The sequence below is a fragment of the Puma concolor genome, chromosome A2 (genome assembly GCF_028749965.1).
Source record: "Puma concolor isolate L17-30 chromosome A2, mPumCon1.1.hap2, whole genome shotgun sequence".
Classification (NCBI taxonomy): domain Eukaryota; kingdom Metazoa; phylum Chordata; class Mammalia; order Carnivora; family Felidae; genus Puma; species Puma concolor.
The window spans coordinates 89109146-89136555 of record NC_141668.1 but is presented as its reverse complement, the minus strand read 5'-3'; the positions used below and the strand labels follow the sequence as shown (position 1 = coordinate 89136555).

General features: G+C 37.4%; 1 protein-coding gene across 3 annotated transcripts in view; it reads left to right on the top strand.

The window, feature by feature from the left end:
• DNAJC2 (DnaJ heat shock protein family (Hsp40) member C2) overlaps positions 1-27410 on the top strand; it is a 36539-nt gene that overhangs the window by 8920 nt on the left and 209 nt on the right. For all 3 annotated transcript variants that reach the window (XM_086696875.1, XM_086696877.1, XM_086696876.1), the window contains 13 exons: positions 13783-13881; positions 15099-15240; positions 17234-17314; positions 18178-18243; positions 18687-18778; positions 19064-19185; positions 19597-19746; positions 22252-22340; positions 22414-22483; positions 23922-24106; positions 24876-24976; positions 25091-25198; positions 27076-27230. In XM_086696875.1, the coding sequence (XP_086553001.1) occupies positions 13783-13881; positions 15099-15240; positions 17234-17314; positions 18178-18243; positions 18687-18778; positions 19064-19185; positions 19597-19746; positions 22252-22340; positions 22414-22483; positions 23922-24106; positions 24876-24976; positions 25091-25198; positions 27076-27230 (1460 nt within the window). The remainder of the gene's footprint in view (positions 1-13782; positions 13882-15098; positions 15241-17233; positions 17315-18177; positions 18244-18686; positions 18779-19063; positions 19186-19596; positions 19747-22251; positions 22341-22413; positions 22484-23921; positions 24107-24875; positions 24977-25090; positions 25199-27075; positions 27231-27410) is intronic.

Below are 27410 nucleotides of genomic sequence, written 5' to 3'. Positions count from 1 at the left end.
TTACAAATATATAATTATTAGGACAGACAAACCTCATAAAAATATAAGTTTTAATGCATTTGAGATCCTTAGAGTTCTTACATCCTGTTACATACACATAAAAGTTTTATTTTTGTTTAATGTATTTTGAATTGCTAAAATGAAAATTAAGTCAGTTAAGGGTCAATAAAGTGAGTCTTTTTTTTCCTTCTGTGCATTATCTGAAAAGAATAAATCACTTCAAAAGTTGAACGATGGGTTAAGAGGAAGTATTTGAATACTAAAAGTGGTGTTTCAATTGCTTGCATAATTTTGTTTTGAAGTAAAATTGCCATACTGGCCTGTAGGTTTGATATTCTTTGCATGGAAATGGTCTTTGGTGATTTGAATTTTCCAACTCTAATACTTCTGGTTCAAAATATTTCTGACATTTTAAACTGAAGCTGTTCTATATTATGCTTCTTAAAGATTAAAAATCCTATTCGGAGACATTTATAATGATAGCAGTATGAGTGTATAATGAAAAACCTTTTTGCAGTGTACCCTCAAAACATCCTAGAAACTGTCTTCTTCAGTGGGAGAAGGGGGGGTTTATCTTTGAAATTTCAGTAGACAACTGCTGCTTCCAAATTACCCTTGTTTGTATTTTAGACCATGTTATTTGGCCTCCTAGTTTTAAAATTGAGTAACATCTTTTGCTCCCTCCACAAGACAGTATAGGACAATCTTGGGACTCCCTACTGCACATGGATTAGGCAGAAAGCTCCATGAAGAAAAAAACTAGTGTAACATAAGAGGAGACTGTCCAACAGAAAATTGAGATATCACCTCTCTTAGACTGTATCATAAGATTCAAAAGGAAACAAGTATCTACTACATGTTGCCAGTAAGATATGAAGACACTGCTTTTGTGTGTGGGGGGGGGGGGGGCGGGTGTAGGCATTGAAGAAAGAGACTAGGGGAAGATAAGCAGAATTGCCTGGAAACTGAAAACATGAAAGCAGAATTCAGAATTAGAAAGACTGACATACAATTAGACAAACAGTAAAGCAAAGGACAACCTTGAGGAATGTTCCCAAGATTCAGAGGGGAAGAATAAAGAGATGCCTGATTTCTAAAGTCAGAATAAATATAACAGAAACTGTAATTGCAAATAAAGAAGGAAACTTACCCTTTTTATAAAAAGATACATCTTGGGGTTGAGAGTGTTTGCAGGCATGTGACTTAGGTTTCACTGCTCAGCACATTTCCTTTGAAATTCAAGTATGAGTTAGGCTGTGCTGCACAGAATCCATTTTGCCAGCAAACGTGGAAGAGCACTGCAAAACTTGGGGCTTTCACCCTACACCCTAGCTGTGGAAGTAGCCTGTGCTGTTTCCCTAGTGCCCCACAGTTGTGGATCATCACACCTCTGAACTGTCCATTATGATTTGATCATAATTCCTAGCTACATAACTTCCAAGCCCGAGTCTGACTCTTAACAGATTTTGTGAGCTGTGTAATAACTTTTAATAAATTCCTTTTCTGCTTAAACCGGCTAGAAGACAAAATGCCTCTTCTGGAGTATTAGTGGAGAAATTGATAATATACTTGACTATAAAAAAAAATCTTCGAGTTCAAAAAAACAAAAATGTATTTGTCAGTTTTTGAAGCCCTGCTGTATATGTAGAAATCACTAAGTTTATTATGCCCAAAGAAAGATTTGTATTAAAGTGTTTATAGCAACCTTACTCACAATATCCAAAAACTGGAAACCACTCAAATGTTCACCAAGCAGGATCATGGATAAGCAAACTGCTGTATATTCATACAGTAAATTAGTACTCAGTAGTTAAAAAAAGAACAGATTACTAAGACTTGCAAGAATGGTGATGAATCTCAAAACATTGTTTGAGCAGAAGTTAGATACAAAGATCTACTCTGTGATTCCACTTACATGAAGTTCAAGAACATGCAAAAGTAGTCTATGGTGAAGGAAATTAGGTAGCAGGGCATGAGAGTTGGCTGGAAAAGGGTAAAGGGAATTCTGGGTGATAGAAATGGTCTGTATTTTCTTTGTTGGTAGTTACAGGGTAGATACAATTGTCAAAACTCATTGAATACTTAAAATCTGAGCATTTTGTTCTATGTAAATTTTATTTTAATTCCATAAAAGATGTGATTTAACAAAACAAAAAAGGTCAGTCACTTGGGAAATCAGATATACTCTTTGGGGCCTAAAGAGGGAAAAACAAAATAGGCATTCAATTCAAGGGTTTAAAAGACTAGCACTAAAGAACATGGAGGAAAAAATGGATTTATAAGAAGAAAAAAGAAAAATAAAACCATTACAGAAGATATTTTTAATTGAGACCACTATTAAATAGATTCAAAAATTTTGATAAAATGAACTTTTCTGAAATTGAGGAAAAAAATTTTTAAAAGTATGAAAGAAATACCTCCTGGACACTAGGGTGGCTCAGTCAGTTGAGCCTCCAACTCTTTCTTGATTTCGGCTTAGGTGATGATCGCAGGGTCGTGCATCAGGCTCCATGCTGAGTTTGGAGCCTGCTTAAGATTCTCTCTCCTTCTGCCCTTATCCCCTGCTTGCTCTTTCTCTCTCTAAAAAAAAAAAAAAAAAAAAAAAAAGAAAGAAAGAGAGAGGAAGGAAGGGAGACTCCTAAAAAATGTTTTTAGGAGTATCTGGTTGGCTCAGTTAGAAGAGCATACAACTCGATCTCAGGGCCGTGAGTTTGAGGCCCCATATTATGTTGTAGAGATTACTGAAAAAATAAAAACACGTTTTTAGACCCAGGTAATTTTTCAGATGAATTATTCCAAATGTTTAAGGAATTAAAAACTGTCATGATGAATTAAAAACTGTTTTGGGGGGTGCCTGGGTGGCTCAGTCGGTTAAGCGTCCAACTTCAGCTCAGGTTGTGATCTCACGGTCCGTGAGTTCGAGCCCCGCGTCGGGCTCTGTGCTGACAGCTCAGAACCTGGAGCCTGCTTCTGATTCTGTGTCTCCCTCTCTCTCTGACCCTCCCCCATTCATGCTCTGTCTCTCTCTGTCTCAAAAATAAATAAATGTTAAAAAAAAAATTTAAAAAAAAACTGTTTTGGAACAGTTAGTTTGTGAAGTTAACATAATCTTGGTATGAAAACCTGGCATAAAAAGATAATTATATAGACAGTAAAATCGTGGTTGCCTGGGGTTGGGAGAGTAGGGATGGATGAATAGGGCAAGCACAGGATTTTTAGGGCAGTGGAAATTCTATAAAATATTGCAGTGTTGGATACATGTTATGATACATTTGTCCAAACCCATAGAATGTACACCACCAGGAGTGAACAGCAATGTAAACTACGAACTTTGGGTGATTATGATGTATCATTGTAGGTTCATCAGTTTTAACAGTTCATCACCTCTGATGCCTGATGGTGGTAACAGAGGAGGGGGAGGCTATGCATGTAGAGAGACAGGGCATGTAAGAAGTCTCTGTGCCATTCTCTCACTTGTACTGTAAAGCTAAAACTGCTCTAAAAAATTGCCTTAAAAATAATAAATAAAATGTTAATACCTGACAAGGAGAGACTTAATAAAACTACAGACAGATCTCATCCATGAATGTAATATAAAACCAAAAAATGCCAGTTAAAATAATAGCTAATTGAACTCAACAGCGCATTAAAAGAATAATACCCATGTAGAGGTAGGATTTCCCTTAGGAATCCAACTTAGGAAATACATTAATATAGTTAAATCTATTTATGGTTTAGATAATATGTGATTTCCTCTAGGGAAAATGTATAAAACACAATAACCATTCCTTTTTGATAAATAGAACTTCGCAAAGAAATACAGCTAATTTTCTATTTTGGTAAATATTTCACACCCACAGCTAACAAACTTAACCATGTGGTTTTGGTGATATTACCAGTAAAATCCCTGGGAGAAGCTAACCTGCCTATTATTTTTTTATGCTATTAGGAGTATGGTTTAGTGAGTTAAGATTAAATAAGAGGGCTATTAGAAAGAAGAAAAGAAATATTTATAGATAATACAGGATCTACCTAGAAAACCAAAAGGGGGTTGCGTCAGGTGGCTAGATGTAGGAGAAAGATGCAGAAATAATATAATTTTTTGGACGTTACCATCAAATATATAGAAGGGTATAGTCATTTTAAAGACGATCCCAGGGCAAGAATAGGTAACCAGAAACAAACCCTGGTAAAATTTACCATGATAAAGGAGATATCATACATCACTGGAGAAGGGAAGGATTATTCAGTGTAATTAGGACTTCAAAAACATGAATGGTTTAGATATTAACTTGAATATGTTAAAATTATAATTAAAAAAAGAATTTAAAAATGTTCTAACTGTAGAAAATATTAATGAAACTAGAAAATACATTAAAATTGTTGAGAATGAAGTGCCTTCTAAGTTTATAAGTACTCAGAAAAAAATTATAAAAGAAATGGTCAGTAAATATAAATGAAAATGACTGATCTGTATATTGTACATATATAAATTATATGTAAGTATACATATATGTAACATGTACACATGTTCTTTTTATTTATGTAAAACTTCTATTTTGAGGATTCCACCCCCCCCCCCCATAGGTTCTCGTTAGGTTAGTTGGCAGTGAAAGTCTCCCATCTCAAGAAGTAGAAGTTGTACATATACATAAATCGTGTGTGTGTGTGTGTGTGTGTGTGTGTCATAAACATACACATGTATACATAGGTGTGATTTATATGTATTATATATATCACAGAAACAAGTTATATTAAAAAATAAATATAAATGGAATATAAAAAATGTATATCACAGACACAATGACAACAGTATTTATAGAAAAGCATTTTAGAAGCAAATATAGTAGGCAATCACTTTTGAATTTAAAGCTGAGGTATTACATTAAGAAAATTGAGCTTTGCTGAACAGGAATAGAACAGTAGGGAATTGGGGGGGGGTCTCAGGTTTTCATTGTAAAATTTAAAATGTAGAAAACACTTCAGACAATTATTTTTAAAGAATTTTATTGATCACTCTTAAAGCATTCTTCTCTATTAATAACTGAGCACTTCCATTATAAACAGAAGTTATGAGTTTAAGGGAAATGAAAACTTGTTTTAAAACACTCTTTTGTTTCAAATCCTATATTTTTTTAAACCTTTATCTGATGTAACACTAAGTAATAGGTAGCTTGTGATGTTCATGGGGGATGTACAGAGAGGAAACTTTCCCCCCCAAAAAGACTTTTTAAAACATAAGCGTAGGGGCACCTGGGTGGCTCAGTTGGTTAAGCATCTGACTTCGGCTCAGGTCCTTGATCTCACGGTTTGTGAGTTCGAGCCCCGCGTCGGGCTCTGTGCTGACAGCTCGGAGCCTGGAGCCTGCTTTGGATTCTGTGTCTCCCTCTCTCTGCTCCGCCCCTGCTCATGCTCACTCGCTTGCTGTCTCTCAGAAATAAAGAAGCATAAAAAAAATAAAAAGTGGGGCGCCTGGGTGGCGCAGTCGGTTACGCGTCCGACTTCAGCCAGGTCACGATCTCGCGTGTCCGTGAGTTCGAGCCCCGCGTCAGGCTCTGGGCTGATGGCTTGGAGCCTGGAGCCTGTTTCCGATTCTGTGTCTCCCTCTCTCTCTCTGCCCCTCCCCCGTTCATGCTCTGTCTCTCTCTGTCCCAAAAATAAATAAAAAAAGTTGAAAAAAATTAAAAAAAAATAAAAATAAAAATAAAAAGTAAAAAAACAAGTGTAATAACAGCAGTTGGAGAAAGCATTTGCATCAAGCATTGGACAGAAGCCTGATTTGCTGGGGACTTTTGGATGGGTTGAAAGAGTCATGGTTACTTAACCTCTCTTTGCCTCAATTTCCTCTTCCATAAAATGGAGAAAATAATAGCACTTTCTTCATTGGGTTATTAGAAAGATTAACTGATGAATAGTGCTAGTATATATTAAGTGTTCAACAGATGTTAACAGCTAGCCATAACCTAGTAAAGTGAATCAAACAAAGAAGAGAAACCAGAACAACCTCTCCTTCCTCTATAGATGAAGGATGAAAGATAGAACCAAAAATATTGTTGAGCCCAGTAATAATCGTAGGTTTAAATAATTAATACCCATTGCTGGCGAGGCTGTGGTGAAATACATGTTCACATAAGAGTATGAAGTAGCCTAACATTTAGAAAGGAACTTGTTCCTACATTTTCACTCACTAATGTCATCTCTGTAAGTACATCCTCAGAAGAAAGAATCCTGAATATGTACAAATACATCTCTACAAAATGATTAAAATTGGCATTACTTATAATAGTGAAAAATTGGAAGCAATTTAAATATCCAGCAATAGAGAAATAAATTATGATAAATCTATTTGAAATACTTTACTGAGCAATCATTAAAAATTTTTCGAAGTGGCACCTGGCTGGCTAAGTTGGTAGAACATCTGACTCTTGATCTCAGGGTCGTGAGGTCAAGCCCCATGTTGGGCATGGAGCCCACTTTAAAAAACGAAAATTGGGGCGCCTGGGTGGCTCAGTCGGTTAGGTATCCAACTTCAGCTCAGGTCATGATCTCACAGTTCACGGGTTTGAGCTCCGCATCGGGTTCTGTGCTGACAGCTCGGAGCCTGGAGCCTGCTTCGGATTCTGTGACTCCCTTTCTCTTTCTGCCCCTCCCCTGCTCATGCTCTGTCTCTCTCTGTCTCTCAAAAAATAAATAAACGTTAAAAAGTTAAAAAAAAAATTGTTATTTTGAAGTTTGTAACAACAGAAAATGCAAATGTGTAATGTTAATTTGAAAAAATCAGACTGTAAATTGGTATATATGTTACAATTATACCTAGTTTTTTTTAAACATGTTTAAGGAAAAAAGATCTGCGTGAAAATATGTCAAAAATGTTAGCAGTAATTGTCTTTGGGTGTTGGCATTTTGACCAGTCCTTAAAATAATTCCTTCTTTTTCTATGATTTCCACATGTAACAAGTTTATATTTTACCATAGCATAAAATATTTTAAAATTGATATTATGATTTTACAAATGGCTCTGTGTAGCTCATGTTTTTTTATTTTTTATTTTTTTATTGAAGTATAGTTGATGTACAGCATTATATTAGTTTCAGGTGTACAGCATACACCTAAGTGGTTCAGCATTTATATACATTACAAAATGCTTGCCATAAGTGTACTTACACTCTGTTACCATACAAACTGAATGCAGTATTTTGACTCTGTCCCCTGTGCTGTACATTTCATCTCAACAACTTATTTATTTTATAACTGGAAATTTGTACCTCTTAATTCTCTTTACCTATTTCACCAATTACCCAACCCTCTGACCCTCCCTTTTAACAATCACCAGTTCACTATACTTATGAGTCTTTGGGTGGGGGAAGGTTTGTTTGTCCCTCTGTTTTGTTTTTTAGAGTCCACATATAAGTGAAACCATATAGTATTTATTTTTGTCTCATTTAGTGTCACTTAGCATGATACCTGGAGGTCCGTCTATGTTGTTGCAAATGGCAAGATCTCATTCTTTGTTACGGCTGAGTGATATTCCATTATATATATGTTCCACATCTTCTTTATTCAATCATCTATAGATGGACACTTAGGTTGCTTCCATATCTTGCTATTATAAATAATGCTGCAGTAAACATAGGGGCACATATATCTTTTTGAATGAATGTGTTTGTTTTGGTTTGGGTTGTTTTGTTTTGTTTTGTTTTTTCAAATAAATATCCAGAAATGGAATTGCTGGGTCATGTGATATTTCTGTTTTAATTTTTTTAAGAACCTTCATACTATTTTTCGTAGTTGCTAACACCCTATTATATTTATAACCCCAATACCCTATTATATTTATAAGCCCAACTTATAACCCTACCAACAGTGCATGAAGATTCCCTTTTCTCCATATTCTCGCCAAAGCTTAGTTCTTGTCTTTTTGATAGTAGCCATTCTGACTGGTGTGAGCTGGTGTCTCATTGTGGTTTTGATTTGCATTTCCCTGATGATTAGTGATGCTGAGCATCATTTCAAGTGTCTGTTGGCCATCTGTATATCCTTTTTAGAAAGATGTCTGTTCAGGTCCTCTGCCCATTTTTTAATCAAATTATTTGGATTTTTTGCTATTGAGTTGTATGAGTTCTTTGTGTTTTGAATATTAACCCCTTATCAGACATGTCATTTGCAAATATCTTCTGTTCAGCAGGTTGCCTGTTTGTTTTCTTGGTTGTTTCCTTCACTGAGCAGAAGGATTTTATTTTGGTGTAGGTTACAAGTGTTTATTTTTGCTTTTATTATCCTTGCCTAGGGAGGCACATCCAGAAAAATATTGCTAAGGCCAATGTCCAAGACATTACTCTTAGGTACTTTATGGTTTCACATCTCATACTTCAGTTTTTAATCCGTTTTGAGTTTATTTTTGTGTATGGTGTAAGAAAGTGACCCACTTTTATTCTTTAACATGTAGCTGTTCACTTGTAACACCATTTATTGAAGAGGCTGTCTTTTCCTATTGTGTATGCTTGCCTCCTTTGTCATATGTAAATTGACCGTATATATGTGGATTTATCTCTGGGCTCTCTGTTCCATTGATCTATGTGTCTGTTTATGTGCCAGTACCATACTGTTTTCAGTACTATAGCTTTGTAGTATAGTTTGAAATCTGGGATTGTGATACCTCCAGGTATCAAAAGAACCAAAGATTTGCTTTGGTTCTTCAGAATCTTTTTTGGTTGCATACAAATTTTAGGATTATTCTAGTTCTGTGAAAAACACTATTGATAGGGATGATAGGGATTGATGGGGATTGCATTGAATCTGCATATTTCTTTGGGTAGTTATGCACATTTTTAACAATTGTTCTCCCAATCTTTGAGTATGCTATATTTTTACATTTATTTGTGTCATCTTAAGTTTCTTTCATCAGTGTCTTACATTTTTAAGAGTACAGGTCTTGCAACTCCTTGGTTAAATTTGTTCCTAGGTGTTTCACCTATAGTTGTAAATGAGATTGTTTTATTAATTTTTCTTTCTGCTAGTTATTATATAGACATGCAATTGATTTCTGTGTATTGATTTTTGTATCCTGCAACTTCACTGAATTCATTCATTCTAATTTCTTGGGGGTGGTGTCTTTAGGGTTTTCTATGTATATTATCGTGTCATCTGCAAATAGTGACAGTTTTACTACTTTCTAATTTGAATGGCTTTTATTTCTTTTTCTTGCCCAATTGCTGTGACTAGGACTTCCAGTACAATGTTGAGAGTAAAAGAGGCAAGAAATAGGCATCCTCACCTTGTCCTGATCTTGAGAAAACGCTTTTAGCTTTTCACCATTGAGTATGATGTTAGGTGTGGGTTTGTCATATATGGCCTTTATTAAGTTGAGGTATGTTCTTTCTGTACCTACTTTACTGAGAGTTCTTATCATTAATAGATGTTGAATTTTGTCACATGTTTTTTCCACATGTATTGAGGTGATCATATGATTTTTATCCTTCATTGATAATATGGTGTATCATGTTGATTGATTTGCAGTTACTGAACCATTGTTACATTCCTTGACTAAATCTCACTTGATCATGGTGTATGATCCTTTGAATATATTGCTGAATTTGGTTTCTTAATATTTATTGAAGATTTTTCGCATCTGTATTCATTAGGGATATTGGTTTGTAATTTTGTTTTTTTTGTAGTGTCTTTGGTTTTGGTATTGGGGTAATGCTGGCCTCATAGAATGAATTTGGAACCATTCCTTCCTCTTCTGTTTTTGACAAAGATAGGTATTAACTCTTTTTCAAGTGTTTGATAGAATTCTCCTATGAAGCCATCTGATCCTCAACTTTTGTTTGTTAGGGGTTTTTTGGTTACTGATTCAATTTCATTACTAGTAATCAGTCTGTTCAGACTTTTTTCTTTTTTCTGATTGAGTCTTGGAAGATTGTATGTTTCTAGGGATTTATCCATTTCTTCCAGGTTATCCAATTTGTTGGTGTATAATTTTTCATTCCTTTGTATTTTTGTGATGTCAGTTGTAGCTTATCCGTTTTCATTTCAAGTTTTATTCATTGGAATATTCTTTGTCTTAATGGCCATAGTAAAGGTTCATCAGTTTTATCAAAGAACCATCTCTTAGTTTCATTGATTTTTTTTTTCTTTCTTTTTTTTTTTTTTTTGTCTCGCTATTTCAGTATTTTCACTCTGATCTTTATTATTTCCTTCCTTCTAGTAACTTCGGGTTTTGTTTGTTCTTTTGCTAGTTCTTTTTCTTTCAGGTATAAGGTTAGATTGTTTAGGTTTTTTTTTTTTCTTTCTTGAGGTACGCCTGTATTGCTGTAAACTTCCCTCTTAGAAGTGCTTTTGCCATGTCCCAGAGTTTTTAGACCATTGCATTTTCATTTTTATTTGTCTCAAGGTAATGTTTTGACCCGCTGATTCAGTAGCATGTTGTTTAGCTTCCATATGTTTGCTTTTTCCTATTTTTTTCCCCTGTGATTCTAGTTTCATAATGTTGTGGTTGTAATAGATGCTTGTATGATTACTATGTTCTTAAATTTATTGAGACTTGTTTTATGGCCTAACGTGAAATCTATCCTAGAGAATGTTTCATGTGCACTTGAGAAGAATGTGTATTCTGCTGTTGGATGAAGTGTTCTGTTTGTATCTGTTAAGTACATCTGGTCTAATGTGTTGTCAAAGCCACTGTTTCCTTACTAATTTTCTATTGGATATTCTATCCTTTGATGTAAGTGGGGTGTCAAAGGCTACTATGATTATTGTGTATTGCCGTCCATTTCTTTTTTTACAACCATTAATTTTTCTATATATTTAGGTGCTTCTCTGTTAGGTGTATAGATAATTACAATTGGTATAGCCTCTCATGGATTGATCTCTTTATCATTAAGTAATGCTTTGTTTTGTTTCTAGTTACAGCCTATTTTAAAGTCTGTTTCATCTGGTAGAGTATTGCTACTCCAACTTTTTTTTCCTGCTTCCATTTGCATGGACTATCTTTTTCCATCACTTCACTTTTAGTCTGTATATGTCTTTATGTCTGAAGTGAGTCTCTTGTAGACATCATGTTCTTACATAGAGGGGTCTTGTTTTATCCATTCAGTCACTCTGTCTTTTTTGGCATATTTAGACCATTTACATTTTAAGCAATTATTTTTTTTTAATGTTTATTTATTTATTTTGAGAGAGAGAGAGAGAGCGCGCGCACATGAGTGGGTCAGGGCAGAGAGAGAGAGAGAACCCCCAGCAGGCTCTGTGCTATTAGCATGGAACCTGATGCAGGGCTCGATCCCACGAAAAGTGAGATCATGACCTGAGCCAAAATCAGGAGTCAGATGCTTAACTGACTGAGGCACCCCCATTTTAAGCAATTATTAATAGGTATGTACTTATTGCCATTTTGCCAATTGCTTGCTGGGTTTTGTTTTGTTTGGGGGTTTTTTTGTAGCTCTTGTCCTTTTTTTTATTCTTCTCATGCTCTCTACCCTCATGATGTGATGACTTTCTTTAGAGCTATGCTTGCATTCCTTTATTTTTTTTTGTGCCTATTAAAGTTTTATGGTGTGTGGTTACCATGAAGTTCATATATAACATCAGTCTATATTAAGTTGATAGTTGCTTAAGTTCAAGTACTTTTTACATTTTTTTGTTTTGTGTATCTGTTGACTGATATTTGTAGATAGTTGATTTTACTACTTTTGTCTTTTTACCTCCTTACTAGCATTGTAAGTGATGGAACTACTATCTTCACTGTATGTTTGCTTTTACCAGTGAAGTGTTCCTCTCACCATGTTCTTCTCTTATTCTTTTCACTTAAAGACTTCCCTTTAACATTTCTTGTACAGCTGCTTGAGTGGTCATCAAGTCCTTCAACTTTTGTTTGTCTTGCAAACTCTTTCTCTCTCCTTCCATTCTGAATGATAACCTTGCTGGGTGCAGTTCTCTTGGTTATAGGTTTTGTTGTTGTTGTTTTCCCCTCAGCAAAGTGAATGTGTCACCAGTCGCTTCTGGTCTGCAAAATTTCTGCTGAAAAGTCAGCCTTATAGGGTTCCCCTTGTATGTAGCTGTTTGCTTTTTCTCTTACTGCTTTTAAGATTCTCTGTTCATCTTTAATTTTTACCATTTTAATTACTGTGTGTTGGGATGGACCTCCTGGGTTTCATCTTGTTTGGGGCTCCCTTTATGTCCTGGAGCTGGTTTCTATTTCCTTACAGGTTGGGGAAGTTTGCAGCCATTATTTCTTCAAATAAGTTTTCTGCCCCATCTCCCCTTTCCTGTGACCCCTATAATATAGATGTTCTTATACTTGATGTTGTTGCAGAAGTCCCTTAACATATCCTCATTTTTTAAGTTCTTTTTTTCTTTTTGCTGTTGAGCTTGGTTGCTTTCCATTACCCTGTCTTCTCGATCACTGATCTGTTCTGCATCCTCTAATCAGGCATTGATTCCCTCGAGCTTGTTTTTCATATTTTCTGTCTCTTTGTTGAAGTACTCACAGTATCATTCACTCTTCCCTCCAATCTTTATGGCTATTACTTGGAGCCTTTAATCAGGTTGAATGCTTATTTCCATTTTGTTTAGCTCTTTTTCCTGGATTTTGTCTTGATCTTTCATTTGGATCATATTCCTGTCTCATTTTGTCTGACTCTGTGTTTGTGTCTGTGTGTTAGGTAGGTCAGCTCCTTCTCCTGCTCTTGAGAGTAGTGGCTTTATATAAAAGGTGTCCTGTGGTGCCCAGTAGTGCGATTCCCACCTGGTCACCAGAACCAGTCTCTCCAGGAATGATTTCTGTGGGGGTTGTGTGCACTCTCCCGTTGTGACTGGTCCAGCACTACTGTGGGTGTGGTGCATTGACAGGCAAGGCTTCCTCCAACATAGCTGGCTTAAGGGTCAGGCTACAAACTGTGGCAGGTGTGTTGATGAATAGGGCTGCCCCCCTCTTCTGTCCATAGTTGCTTTTGAGAGGCACTAGTTCTAACCAGGGCTGCCCACCAAGTATGGTGGGATGGCCGCCACATTGGATGGGCGCCTTTGGGTGGGGTGTTTCTGCAGGGAACATGAGGTGGGACAAGAGTGTTAGCAAGGCAGATGGAGAGTGTCACAACTGGCTCCCACCAGCATCGGGACAGCTAGGCTGAAGGAGGGAAGGAAAATGGCACCTGCCAGCACTTTTCGTTCTGGAGAAAATTCCTACGGAATTTTCTGCTCCTCTGGCACATACTGTATAATTAGTAAATCTCTGTCACATATAAATAACCCAGGCAATTTCAAACTGCTGCCTCTGTGCTGGGTCTTAGAGCAAATGATATGGCGTGTTTGCCCTTTAAAAGCAGAGTCTCAGGATAGCCTTCCAGCTCCTGGAGTGAAGTAAGCCCTGCTGACTTTCAAAGCCAGATGTTAATGGGGGCTTCTCTTCCCTGTGTAGAGAACCTCAGGGCAAGGGTGCCCAGTGGGGACTTGATCCCTTTACTCCCCAGGGAGGACCTCTGCACCTGTGAATTCCTTCCTGCTTAAGGGTTGCCACCCCAGGGATTTGGTTCCCAGCCGCACCTCTTCCCCTCTTATCAACGTGACTTTCTCTTTACATCTTTAGCTATGGAAAAGCTGTTCTGTTAGTCTTCAGGTCCTTTTCAGAGTGAGTTGCAGTGTGTGCAGTTGCAGCCTTGATGGGTTCGTGGGAGAAGATGAGCTCAGGATCCTCCTACGCCGCCATCTTCCCAAGCTCCTCATCTTTATTTTTAGTTTTGATGCATAAAGTGACAAACTGTCTAAATCTGGCTTGTTTTGTAGATAAAGCAATGGTTTTAAAACATCACCCAGACAAACGGAAAGCAGCTGGTGAACCAATCAAAGAAGGAGATAATGACTACTTCACTTGTATAACTAAAGGTAAGAAAATACCTTAGAGTCAGGAATTTGTAATGGTGGTGATCATTAAGTGCTAGGATTGGATTTCTAGTGTATATACTGTAGTTAATTTAAGTATACCATGACATTTAAAAACACTTTCGGTTATATCTGGTTGTTTCTGATAACCCACTCCAGAGCCTTACTCCCAAAGCAAGGTTCTCTCAGCCAGCAGCATCAGCAGCACCTGGCAGCTTATCAGGAATGCGGCAACCAGGTCCCCACCCCAGGTCCGCTGACAGTCCGTGTGTTAACGAGATCTTCTGGGGATTCTTATATGAGAAACTCATCCTGCAGTCATTTCATCCTAAGTGTTCTCTAACAAGAATGCTAAGTTACTTCTCCGTTTCAGATACTTTGTAGGACTAAATTGTCCTCAGATGTTTTGCTAATTTAAATCCAAAAGTTGATTGTATCCTGCTGTGGGACTCAAGACGACGTTTATTGCTGTTTACATAGCCATATCTTCGTTAAGCAAATTAATATAGATTGTTACCATATCTAAGTGTGTGTTGTTAGGTGTGATTTTACATTTTGATGATAGCTTTTTAAAATCGTGTACACCCCTTTCAGACTTACTCTTTTGGGCCTACTCTTATGTAGTGCTCAAGATGCTAGATGCTAAAGGTTCTTTGTTGGGTTTTTTTTTTGTTTTTTTTTTTTTGTTTTTTTTTTTACAATCTTGGACTCTAACAGTTAATTTTCTAGCTATTTCTATTTCCTTGGAGTCATGCATTCTTAAAGGATGAGTATTTAACCACTGTTTTGTCACTTGCCTTCCAGAAGAGGTACTGAAAGAAGTTATGAAGTCAGATTCTATCCAGTAGCACTAGTGGTATCATTACCTGCATTCAATATTTTCCTTCCCACAAACACACACAATTTTTAAATATGGAAAATAACCTTTTTAAAAAAATGTTTATTATTGAGAGACACAGAGTGTGAGCAGGGGAGGGGTAGAGAGAGGGGGAGACACAGAATCCAAAGCAGGCTCCAGGCTCTGAGCTGTCAGCACAGAGCCCGAGGGGCTCAAACTCACGAACTGTGAGATCGTGACCTGAGCCAAAGTTGGTCAGCTAACTGACTGAGCCACCCAGGCACCCCGAAAAATAACTTTTTTTTTTAAAGGAAGGGGATTTTTTTCTCACAGAAAAAAAATGTAGCATCATAGTAATGTGACCTTACCATTTTTTCCTCAGCTTATGAAATGTTATCTGATCCAGTGAAAAGACGGGCATTCAACAGTGTAGATCCTACTTTTGATAACTCAGTTCCTTCTAAAAGTGAAGCAAAGGACAATTTCTTCGAAGTGTTTTCCCCAGTGTTTGAACGGAATTCTAGGTGAGTTAAGGGATCCCCTTGTGATCAGAATGCTGTATTGGCCCGCTTCATGTAATCTTCCAGGTTTCTGCATTTTTCCCCTGATAAAAGTTTTGTTCTCTTTGTCCTTCTTCTGTACAGTATTGAGCCCCTCTGGTGAATGTACTGCTCTCATTTATTTTGCTCTCTGAACAGAAGTTCTGCCTTTTTTTTTTTTTTAATGTTTATTTATTTTTGAGACAGGAGTGACAGAGCATGAGCAGGGGAGGAGGGGCAGAAAGAGAGGGAGACACAGAGTTAGAAGCAGGCTCCAGGTTCTGAGCTTTTAGTACAGAGCCTGATGCGGGCCTCAAACTCACAAGCTGTGAGATCATGACCTGGGCTAAAGTCAGACACTCAACCAACTGAGCCACCCAGGCACCCCAGAAGTTCTGCCTTTTGATGGTGAAATTCCTTTACACCTCATAGGATATTTTTCTTTTTGATTTCCTTTGTGGGAAAGAACAGTAGCTGACTTTATGTAGTGTGATATTTTACTTAGGTGATAGTAATTTCCCATTCTTTTGCTTCCCTTTTACTGAAGGGTACATACTCTTTCTGGCCCCTTATCATCTGATAAAGCTTTTGTTCTTTTGGAACTGTTTTCTTGGAGCATTTCATTATCATAAAGTTCTCTGACAAAGGATGAGATATCTTTTTTTTTCTCTCTTTTGGTGATTTTTTTTTTTTTAATGTTTATTTATTTTTGAGAGAGAGACAGAGCACAAGCAGGGGAGGGGCAGAGAGAGAGGGAGACACAGAATCCGAAACAGGCTCGAAGCTCTGAGCTGTCAGCACAGAGCCCAATGCAGGGCTCGAACTCACAAGCTGTGAGGTCATGACCTGAGCTGAAGTCAGACACTGAACCACCAAAGTGCCCCAAGGATGAGATATCTTTAATGTTACTGTATATGTAATTTATTTCATCGAAGTCCGTTTTTAAATGGTGTATATCGATATTCTGTATTTTTTGGTTTCATCTGCACTGGAGGGTTTCCTTAGAGCACAGTGTGGCTGCATGTTGGAATCACCTGGAGAGGCTAAAAAACTCCTGATGGCTGTGTTCCACTTGGAGAAATTTTAATTTAATTGTGATTTCAGTTTAATTAGCTTGGAATGCCTGTAGGGTATTTAAATATTCCCCGGTGATTCTAATGTGCAGCCAGGCTTAAGACCCACTTCATCAGCTTAGTGCAACTTAAGTATTTTCTCCATCCACTCTCCTCATTTTTTTATAATAGTGTTGAAGGTGGTAAAAACAAAATGGTGTAATACATTTTGTTGTGGAATGGTTTCATAGAGTAGAAAACATGGGTCAGTAACAGCCACAGAATCCTTTCTGAGATGATGGATGAGCTGCTTTAGAAGTCCTGACTCTTTGTGGGGATGGTCATGGCAATGAGAAGGTGGGGGAATCTTCCCTCTATATTAACATTTTTAAAAATCTGGGGGGTGCACAGGTGGCTCATTTGGTTGAGTGCTTCACTCTTGATTTTGGCTCAGGTCATGATGCCACAGTCCTGAGTTGGGCTCCCTATTGAGTGTGGAGCCTGCTTAAGATTCTCTCTCCCTCTGCCCCTCTCCCCCGCTCACACTCTTACTCTCTAAGAAAAAAAAATGTGAGCCTGCAGGTTGCTTCTGTGCTGCCTGTTTAGAGGCAGGAGTATGTGAGCTTGGGAAAGGGGGCACTGCCTGTTTTTCCTAGCTAGTATGGCAGCTGCCACAAGCCTGTAATTTGTAGAACTGAAGACAACCTGATAGTGAGAACATCGTTCCATTGTTTTCCCCAACCCCATCTACCCTTGTCCTCTCTCCCTGCTCCTGTATTGTTCGACACCTCACTGCTGATCTTCCAGCCCCATTTCTTAGTCACAGGGGATGTAGAGGATTTGTAAAAAATGTTTTTTAATAAATTAGTTTGTCTGTTGACCTTTGTACAGATTTTGAATTGAATTTTTGTCTTTTATTATTTCAGATGGTCAAATAAAAAAAATGTTCCTAAACTTGGTGATATGAATTCATCATTTGAAGATGTAGATGCATTTTATTCTTTCTGGTAAGTGAATACACTGTTCCTATGATGCTGTCATTTTTTAAAAGGATAAGTATGCAATAAATACTTGATTTTTCATAAATTTATTGAAAAATAGAATCACAGAACAAAAGCACTCTATTCAGAAATAATCATAATAGTTTTCACATACTGCTGTAATCTCCTACGTGATATTTAGGCTTCTATGATTTTTAAAATCTATTTTCTAATCACATTTCTAGATATCAAGCATACTATTAAGGAGCCATTTGATTTCAGTAAAAATGAAAATATTTTCATTTGTCTTGCTATTAAAAATACTTGAATACACAAGGAAGGCAGTGCTTTTTTGTCTCTGATTCACTAATGTTTAATGAACACAATACTCATGGCCAATTTGTATTACATTTGCTGTATTTTCTGATTAAGTATCTGGTAAATGAAAACATGAAATTATTGTGAAACAAAAATAACCAAATTTAGCTCTACCAGTTGTAGTTGCTTTTCCCTTCAGAGGATACAAATCAGAGATATAATAGCCACTATGAGGGCTGCCTTAAGGCGTGACAGACTAGGAAAGGAGAAAGTAGGGAGAACTTAAACAAGTTCCAGGCAAGAGAAAAAGCTAATGGAGAGATGGCAGGGAGGTGTGATTTTAGTTTAGGGGTGAGAAGTATACTTTTAGATTTTCATACCAAATCAGTGTCATTTAACAAAGAGGAAGAAGACGACTTGAGCATAGTGTTAGTGCCACCATGTGAGGGGCGCTGTCTGCAAGACAACCTTGCCTTTAATGTTTCTTAGCACTATATGCACCTAACTTAATCTTACAAGGAAGATTTTTTTTATTTGTTAGCTTGATTTTTTTTTTTTAATTTCTATTTTAGGTATAATTTTGATTCTTGGAGAGAATTTTCTTATTTAGATGAAGAAGAAAAAGAAAAAGCAGAATGGTATGTATGTAAGTCACTAATAAAGGAAGATGGTTATTTGTGATGATGTAAAAATATACTACATATATTTTTTTGTATAAATTTTCTCTTTGTGTATCATTTTTTGAGTTGAGTGTTTTGAGATCCCATCTCACAAGTTAAACTAGATGGGGCCAAATGGTTAGGGTATGTTAACAAATGACCAACGAATATAATTGTCACAAAAGCTCAATTCAGCAAATTATTTTTCTTCTGTTTGCATAACTGGTTTACTTTTAGTTTTCTTTGTGTGTGTAGGGAAATACCTTCGACATGAATATTCTAAAAAAGTCAACAAAAATTAATACTAAGTAGAAGCACCCTTTAATGTTAATATCAGACATTATTTACACATAAATTTATAAAATATTACATTTTCCAGTCATACCATCTATAACCAATACTTTGTTTCCAATATTTTATAGTCGTGATGAGAGGAGATGGATTGAAAAGCAGAACAGAGCAACAAGGGCACAAAGGAAAAAAGAAGAAATGAATAGGATAAGAACATTAGTTGGTAAGTATAATTAGTATTTTTAAAAAGGTTCTTTGGGGGCGCCTGCCTGGGTGGCTCAGTCAGTTGATTCTGGGTCAGGTCATGATCCAGGGTCGTGGATCAAGCCCTGTGTCACACTCCATGCTGAGCATGAAGCCTGCTTAAGAGTCTCTCTTTCCCTCTGACCCTGTTCCCTGCTCACAGGTGTGCACTCTCCCAAAATCAGTCAATTAATTTAAAAGGATCTTTAGTTAAATGTTAGAAATTGAATTAGAAATTGAAAAAATTAACTTTTTTTTCTGGTAGACAATGCATATAGCTGTGATCCAAGGATAAAAAAATTTAAGGAAGAAGAAAAAGCCAAGAAAGAAGCAGAAAAGAAAGCAAAAGCAGAAGCAAAACGGAAGGAGCAAGAAGCTAAAGAAAAAGTAAGGTGACATTTGATGAAGCTAGACTTCAAATTGTTCATAAAATCTTTAATCTTCAGATCTCTTTTAAAAACTATAATCTTGAAGTAGAGAATTAGGTGCGACTGTGCGTAAATCTTGGTAAGTTGGTACCATTGATAATTACAGGGATATTTTTTACCAGCAAATTCTTACTAAGCAAAAACATGTCGTATACATTCCTTTAATACTATGCTTATTTCTGATGTTTCTATTTTATATTTTTAATAAATGTAGAAAGAACTTTACCAGCTGCTTTTCTCCGTTTAACCTTCCATCTTCAATAAGTTGACATGTCACATTTTTTCCTAATTTATTAAAAGATTGAATTTGTAAAACAGACATTTAGAAATCCTAATTTTCTTATTAAAATAATTTTATTTTCCATTAAAGCAAAGACAAGCTGAATTGGAAGCTGCTCGGTTAGCTAAAGAGAAAGAAGAGGAGGAAGTTAGACAACAAGCATTATTGGCAAAGAAGGAAAAAGATATCCAGAAAAAAGCCATTAAGAAGGAAAGGCAAAAACTTCGAAACTCATGCAAGGTGCGTCAGACTGTGATTGAACCAACACTAGGTAACAAGTAAATCCAATTGCTAATTAAACTTAAGAATATTTCTTTTTTATATTATGTAAATATAATTAAACTGGTGTACACATTTTATCTCATTTAAACATCTCTTAAATCCTTAAAATGCTTTTAAATTCATGTTTTTTTTTTTTAATTTCATGTGCAACTGTGATCAAGGCTTTTTTTTTTTAACATAGCCATCATGCTATTTTCAAACCCCCAAAAGACTTGTTTAATATTCTAATAGTCCATATTCATATCTTTTTGATTATCCCAACAATGTCTTTGTATAGTTGGTTTATTCAAATTAGGATCCAAATAAGACCATTTCAAAGGCTTTAGTGTATGTCTCCTATTGTGTCTGTAACAGGTTCCCATATATTTTAATATATGCCATTCTGAATCTTCAGTTGATAATATAATTGAAATGACTCTGCCCTGTCAGCAGGCTGTGAAAAAGGTTTAACCAGAATACAAACACAGGTGGTCTTTTCAGGCTTTTGGTTGGTGAGAGGAAAGTCTAAATAGGAAAAAATGAAATGTTTTCCTCGGATTTCACCAAGAAAATTGTTTTGAGAAGGATGCAGTGTATCATGGTGGTAAAGGGTATGGGCTGAGAGCAAGCTGCCTAGCTTTGAAGTCATTCTTCACTTAACACTATCTATGGGCCCTCAGGAGGTTACATCAACCCATTTGTGCCTTAGTTTCCTCACCTACACATTAGCTGAATTGGTACCTAGTAATAGTGTTATGATGTTTAAATGAGAACATTCCCACGCAGTATGTAGCATATTTGGCATATAATGAGAAATCAGTAAAAAATTTAAAGAGGCCAATTAGAAAATAGAAAGCTTGAATAGTTCTTCGAGATGATGCGTAAACGAGGGTTAAAGTTCTGATGTTACATGACTTTGTTTTTATTGCTCCTTTCCAGGAGTTCATGTATTCATTCATCATATATCTGGTGAGCGCTTACTATGTGCAAGCAGTCATAATTGATGTAGATCTCATGATCATACAGTCCTTGCCTTCCAGAAATCTGGTTAATGGTGGAGAATGACAAGGGAACAGGCATTGCAAACACTTTATATTACTAGGATGAGGAAGGACCAAAAATCAGGTAGTCAAGGGAGGTTTTCTGGATCTAGTAGGATTCATCCAGGTGAAGTAGTATGTGTATGGGGTCAGAGATGAGAGACGTCAGGGAGCACTGAGAGAAAGCAGAGATCCATGAAGTGCGGTTTAATGAAGCAAAGGCCACCGAAGAGGTAAAGAGCCAGGTCTTGAAGGATGTTCTGTGTCTTGCTAGTTCGTATCTGCTCCTGAGTTGGTTTCGGTCAGGATGCTGAGGGAAGGCTTGAGGCAGAAACAGTTGGGAGTCTTTTGCTATAATCCAGGTGAGAATATTGTGCCTTTCAGAGAGGGTGGGAATAGAATAAGGTGAATGAAACGAGCCAGTATTTGGGAGGCAGGACAGGCTGCTGCCTAGGTGATACTGATTGTGTGCTGGAGGGAGGTAGTGTTAGTACAGGAGTATTTACATGTGTTCCGGTGTCTTGCATGGAACCCTGGATGGATGCTGGTATAATTCAATGAAACAGAAAATAAAGGAGGAAAAAGCTGAAAGGAAATGAAGAGTTCAGTTTATAGCCCTTTCCACCTCTGCCAGTTGACTTCAGTTTAGGGCATGTTGAGCGCACTGAGATGCACAAATGGAAATTCTGAGTGGGTGGTTGGGTGTACAAGTCTGGAGTTCTGGGATCACGGTCTTCTCTATCTCAGTGGCACTAGGAGCCGTGTGAGTAGATCACCCAGAGAGAGGGCTGAGAGGGAGGAGGGTGGGGGATGCAAACACCCAAATTTAGGTACTGAAAGAGGAAGAAGAGCCCGAGGAGTGACGCAGACAGGTAGGAAGAAAATCAGTAGTGCTTTTTGGATGCTAGGGAAGGGTCAGCAGTAAAAGCATTGGGACCTTAGTGAGAGCCAGACTGTGTGCATTAAGGAAGCAAGGAGAAGTAAGGAATGGGAGACATTGGGCATAATCCTTAATCATAATTTTTCTAATATCTCCTGTTCCTTAACACATTACATTATCTTTTTAATTTCACATTTAAAATTTCTAGCAAACGTTACAGTTGAGCACACAGAAGATAGAACAGGCAGCCTAACAAAGAGAACATTGAGTACTCATACAGAATTTGATTCGTAGGTGGTTCCGAGGAATCCTTCTTTTATAACATCCAGAGATCTTCCACACCATCACCTTTTTTCTGTTTTGCTTCTCCATCGTCTTGGTAAAAGCATTTTTACTGCTAGCTGGTCAGGGGAGAGCCCTGGGAGTGTGGTTGTTAATGTTCAGAAGGCCATACGTTCACTTGAGGTATCTCTTGAGAACTTAATGCTCTGCTTATTGTATTTATGGACGTATCACTCAGTGTCAGTAGATAAAAAATGAAAATGTTTGTGTTTGTGCTTCTAGACCTGGAATCACTTCTCTGACAATGAGGCAGAGCGGGTTAAAATGATGGAAGAAGTGGAAAAACTGTGTGATCGGCTTGAACTAGCAAGGTATAACCATAGGAGGGCTGTTGCAGTCTTTTCTTGGGCTTTGGATAAAGTTTCATCCCTTTTTTTCCTTTAGCTTACAGTGCTTGAATGAAACACTCACATCATCTACAAAAGAAGTAGGAAAGGCTGCTCTGGAAAAACAGGTAATAGAAGAACGCGTCCCTTCTACCTGTATTTAGCGTTTAGTTCTGCTTACAATATTGCTTTCACCTCAGGATTTCCCCACCTTACATAGAAGTTACTAATAAAGGCAAAGAATCTCATTTCTCTGTGTCCCTCAGTATGTGTTACTTCTAGTAAGCGCTTTTGTTATTTTAAATTGGACTTTGTCTGTATAGTTGTTACCATGTATAGTGCTTGATTTGTGTATCTAGCACGTTAATAATTGTTTGACTATTCCTTGAGCATTTTTGTAGGACATTAACATTTAGAACCAAAAGAGATGTTTGTTCTGTCTAGTGTATACCTTTTATGGTACAGATGAGGAAACAGGCCCAGAAATCCAATTTAATGCAGTAAGTATTAGTACCTACAATATACAGCACTATGCCTAAGTAGTTTGGAGAAATGCTTAATGCTGTTGCTGCCACAAAGGAGTTCAGGAAACTACACTGAGGAAAAAAGGCCTGAGGACCAAAAGATGGAGGATCTGCAGTAGGTGCTGTAGGTTAAATAGGAAGTGCCCAGTACAGGGCAGAGTGGTCAGGGAAGGTTCAGTGAAGGGTTTGAGCCAGCCTTGGAAGATGGACAGGGTGAAGATGAAGGTCAGAGGAACGCATGAAAAACCATATCACATGGGGGAGACATGGGAGATGGTTAGAAAAAGTAGAGCCAAATTAAGCAGGTTTGTAATACCATGATGCCTGGTTTCCATTACTGCAGAGGTCTGAGTAGCAAAGAGTTAACATACTATTAGTCTGGCGTTTGTAGGCAGGATGTGCCACGTAAGTGTGACTAGTTACAGGACTGGCGCCAGAAGGACTTGGGACTGTGAGGGATGATGGGAGTCACTGGAATCGCTGGCACTGGGGTGAATGGTTCTAAGGGGTGGAAGGAGGGAAATGAGTTACAGATGACCGACCCCAAGAGAGCCGTTAACAGAGCAAGAAGGCCACGTAAAGGTTTTCTTTTTTGTCTGTGCATGTCTAAAGGTAGACTGGAAGGAACGTTAAGGGTGGAACTTGAAGATAACAGGCCACTTTCTATGCCTTTACCTCCTTGTAGAGAATAAAGGATACTCTCTTCTGAAAAGAGTGGGGATGAGCTTGAAGAGAGATGTGAAATGGCTTGTGGGTGAAATAACCCAGTGTCCATAGACTCGACAAGTAGTGTCCAAAGCAAACAGAAGTCACACAGTATGAATACAGGGCAGGGCAGGCTATGCTTTGTTCTTGACTCCTCAAGCAGAGCTCTGCAGCCCAGAAGCCGGAGTGAGGCAAAGCCAGAGTGAAAAGCTGATGGCTGGTTTTGGGGTTGGCTCGGGAGGTGTTGTCGGTCATTGTCGGGATAGTGAGATGTGAGAATTGCAGGGAGAGTAGCTAGATGCTTTAAGTCTTTGACTTACCTATGATATTTGTGTAGATAGAAGAAATAAATGAGCAAATCAGAAAAGAGAAAGAGGAAGCTGAGGCTCGAATGCGACAAGCATCTAAGAATGCAGAGAAATCAACTGGTGGGAGTGGAAATGGCAGTAAAAACTGGTCAGAAGATGATCTGCAATTACTAATTAAAGCTGTGAATCTCTTCCCTGCTGGAACAAATTCAAGGTACTGGTTTTAATGAAACTTGTCTTGAGCATGTATACTGGGGCCTGGGGAGAATGCAGACAAGCACCCAGAGAGCACTGGTTAGAGCAGAAACTTCCAGGGAATGCTGGAGTCTAAATTTTGTCCCACAGTAGAAAGTGTGAAAAGCAGGGTGTATTTTGAACCTGGTTTTTTTCAGTTTACACCAACTCACATACGTGTATGGATGCCATACAGTGGATGCTTCACTAATTTTTCAAGAACTTAAAGATCGTGAGACATAAACCGTGACTCTCATGTTGGCTTATTCCATTGTGGCTAGTACTAGGGACTAGGTTTTTGCATTCTGAAGTTTTCTCTTACAGCCTTAATCCTTCTTTCTGGCTTCCCACCTCAAACCAGAACTTACTGCAGAGTCTGAGTTTAGAACTCAAAAGAAGACTTATAGATCCAGCCTCCTTCTTTCTATAGTTGAGGAAACTAAAGCTGTTGGCAGAGAATGATTTATCTCTACGCGTCCAAATGGCAGTATACACAAATGTGTGATTTTCTCTTGGTTTGTACACAGAATCTGTAAGGTTTTATACAGACTTGAAGCCAAGATTATATACAGTTGGTTTAAACATATGAAAAGCAAAAGGTATAATCCAGGTAATAGTAAGGAGACTACCAGTTTAGAGTGAATTCTGTAGATATTATAGCTAACTTGTATACATTACAAACATAGGGATCATTCTGGCTTTTATTTGGGGGTTTTTCCCTCTTAAATTTATTACATTGGTGTCTCTAGATGGGAGGTTATTGCTAATTACATGAACATCCATTCTTCTTCTGGAGTCAAGAGAACTGCCAAAGATGTTATTGGCAAAGCAAAGAGTCTTCAGAAACTTGGTGAGTTAGTTTTGCAAAATCAATACGTTTGCTACCTCAAATGCATTTTTCAAAAATCTGTGCAATTTAATGACTAAATGAGATGACCTGCAATAAGTTTTTTTCATTTCTCAGACCCTCATCAAAAAGATGACATAAACAAAAAGGCATTTGATAAATTTAAAAAAGAACATGGAGTGGTGCCTCAAGCAGACAACGCAACACCTTCGGAACGGTTTGAAGGTAAATTTTGTTTTTCTCTAAGTAGAAAATGCTAGCCCTGTACCCACACTATGTGAAGATAGACAAAATGTAGGGGTCTGTGTTCAGAATAATTAGAAAATAAAATGTTTAGCAGACTAGAAGATGGACAGCAAGCATTTTCAGGACATTCATATAACTGAAAATTACAGTTCTTCCATTTCAGAGGCCATTAGGGAAGGAGCTGGGTTTCTTTTGTTTACCAGATTTTACAAAGCAGTATTAAAGGATGTGGGGACAGCTGAAATTTGAATAAGCTCTATGGACTAGGTAGTAGTATTTTATCCAGGTTAATTTCCTGATTTGGGAAAATACACTATAATTACGAGAGAAAATGTCCTTGTTTGTAAGGAAAAAGCTAAGAAGTAAAGGGGCATCATGTCTGCAACTTACGTGGTTCAGAATAAATTATGTCTGAGATACACAGAGAAAATGCAGGCATGGTGAAAATGTTTACATTTGGGGAATCTGGGTGGCATATACAGGGATTCTTCTTCTGAAATCATTTCAAAATATTAAAACATATTAGGGTGCTGACATTGTCTTAGGTGTTCTACCTAATTTGATTAACCTGGACCAGTGTTTCAAACTCCAAATTGTGACTCCCTAAGTGGGTCATGAATAGAAAATATCAGAGAGCATTACACCTCTTACATAAGTGTAAACAAAGTTGTGAAACTTTTGTTCATGTATATACATTTGGGATGTGACTTGTTTTCTTACGGTGAGTGGCTGACAAAGTTGGAAAAAGTTCTGTTTCACTTCGTGCATTTTTGAGCCACTAATCTTGAATATGCTTTCCGGATCACAGTTCCAAATGCATGTTTTGGGATTAACTAATAACTCAATGTGATAACCTACCTCTGTCCTCTAACAGTCCCACTTTTACTAATCTGGTATATTATCCCAAAATTTCAGTTTGAAAATACTAGAAGAGGCTTATCACACTGTGTTATAAAAATCAGAGGTGATTTTTTTTTGGGAGGGTCTAGGCCGGGCATTTTTTTTTTTTTTAAGTAACAAAAGCAAGTTACAAAACACTTGGAAGGCACTTCTAAAGGGGTTTATTCTCCTCCTTTTATGCCCTCCATCTTTTTTCCAAGAGAGAAATCCATGGTGTTAAATGTGGGCTTCAGACCAATGAAAGGAAATTCCACTGAGGGCTTCCCTGGAATTTGAAAGCGGACTACATCCAGGTTTTTAACTATTTAACATTTTCCTACAAATGGGATGTGTAATACTTACAATCTTAGATGGACCTATATTTGTTTCTGATACATGTTGAGAGGTCTTGTCAAGCATAAAGGGGTTAGTTTAGTAGAGGTTCTTATTAGCATTGGTTCTGCAAGAAATGTGTTGAAAATGCCACACTGGAACACAGAATCTAATGTCACCTTGCCTCTACACTGAAACTTTGGGCACTTGATTTTCCTAGGCTCTTTCTTCCAGTGTAAACTGAAAATGTTTTTCAGGGTCTCATCGGCCTAAAAGTTTAACTGTCAGGCAGCTTCCTTATGATTTATCATTTACACTTGTGTTTTTGAACCAGTCTGGTAAGATTATTATTAGGTTGAAGAGATCAGCATTATAATAGGTATTTCCGATTTACTTTAAAAAAAAAAAAAAAAAAGCCTCGAGAGATTTTTGGGGATGTGAGCTAGATCTCCGAGTTTTTTTCTCTTATTTAATACTTGAGAGGCTTTTGTGTGTGTCATCTCTAAAAATCTGTTCAAAATTACCACAGATCTGAATGGCCACTTACCAAGATACCTGTGCACCAAAAGATTTATCTGCAAAGGTGTTGCAACAGAATTTTCTATCAGGATGAGATTTATCAAATAAAAATTTTTCTTAAACAGGTCCATGCACAGATTTTACCCCTTGGACAACAGAAGAACAGAAACTTCTGGAGCAGGCTTTGAAAACGTACCCAGTAAATACACCTGAAAGATGGGAGAAAATAGCAGAAGCAGTGCCTGGCAGGACAAAGAAGGACTGCATGAAGCGATATAAGGTAGTAGATATTTAGTGTTTATAAATTCCGTTACTATCTATTTGTGTGTGTGTGTGATGTCACCACCACAGTAGTTGTGAGGGTCAGTATTACAAGAAAGCTTTCCAACTCTGGCGGTTAGTAAAATCAGCCTTTTTGGTGGTAATCATAATATACAGATTTACCCAATTTCAATGTTTT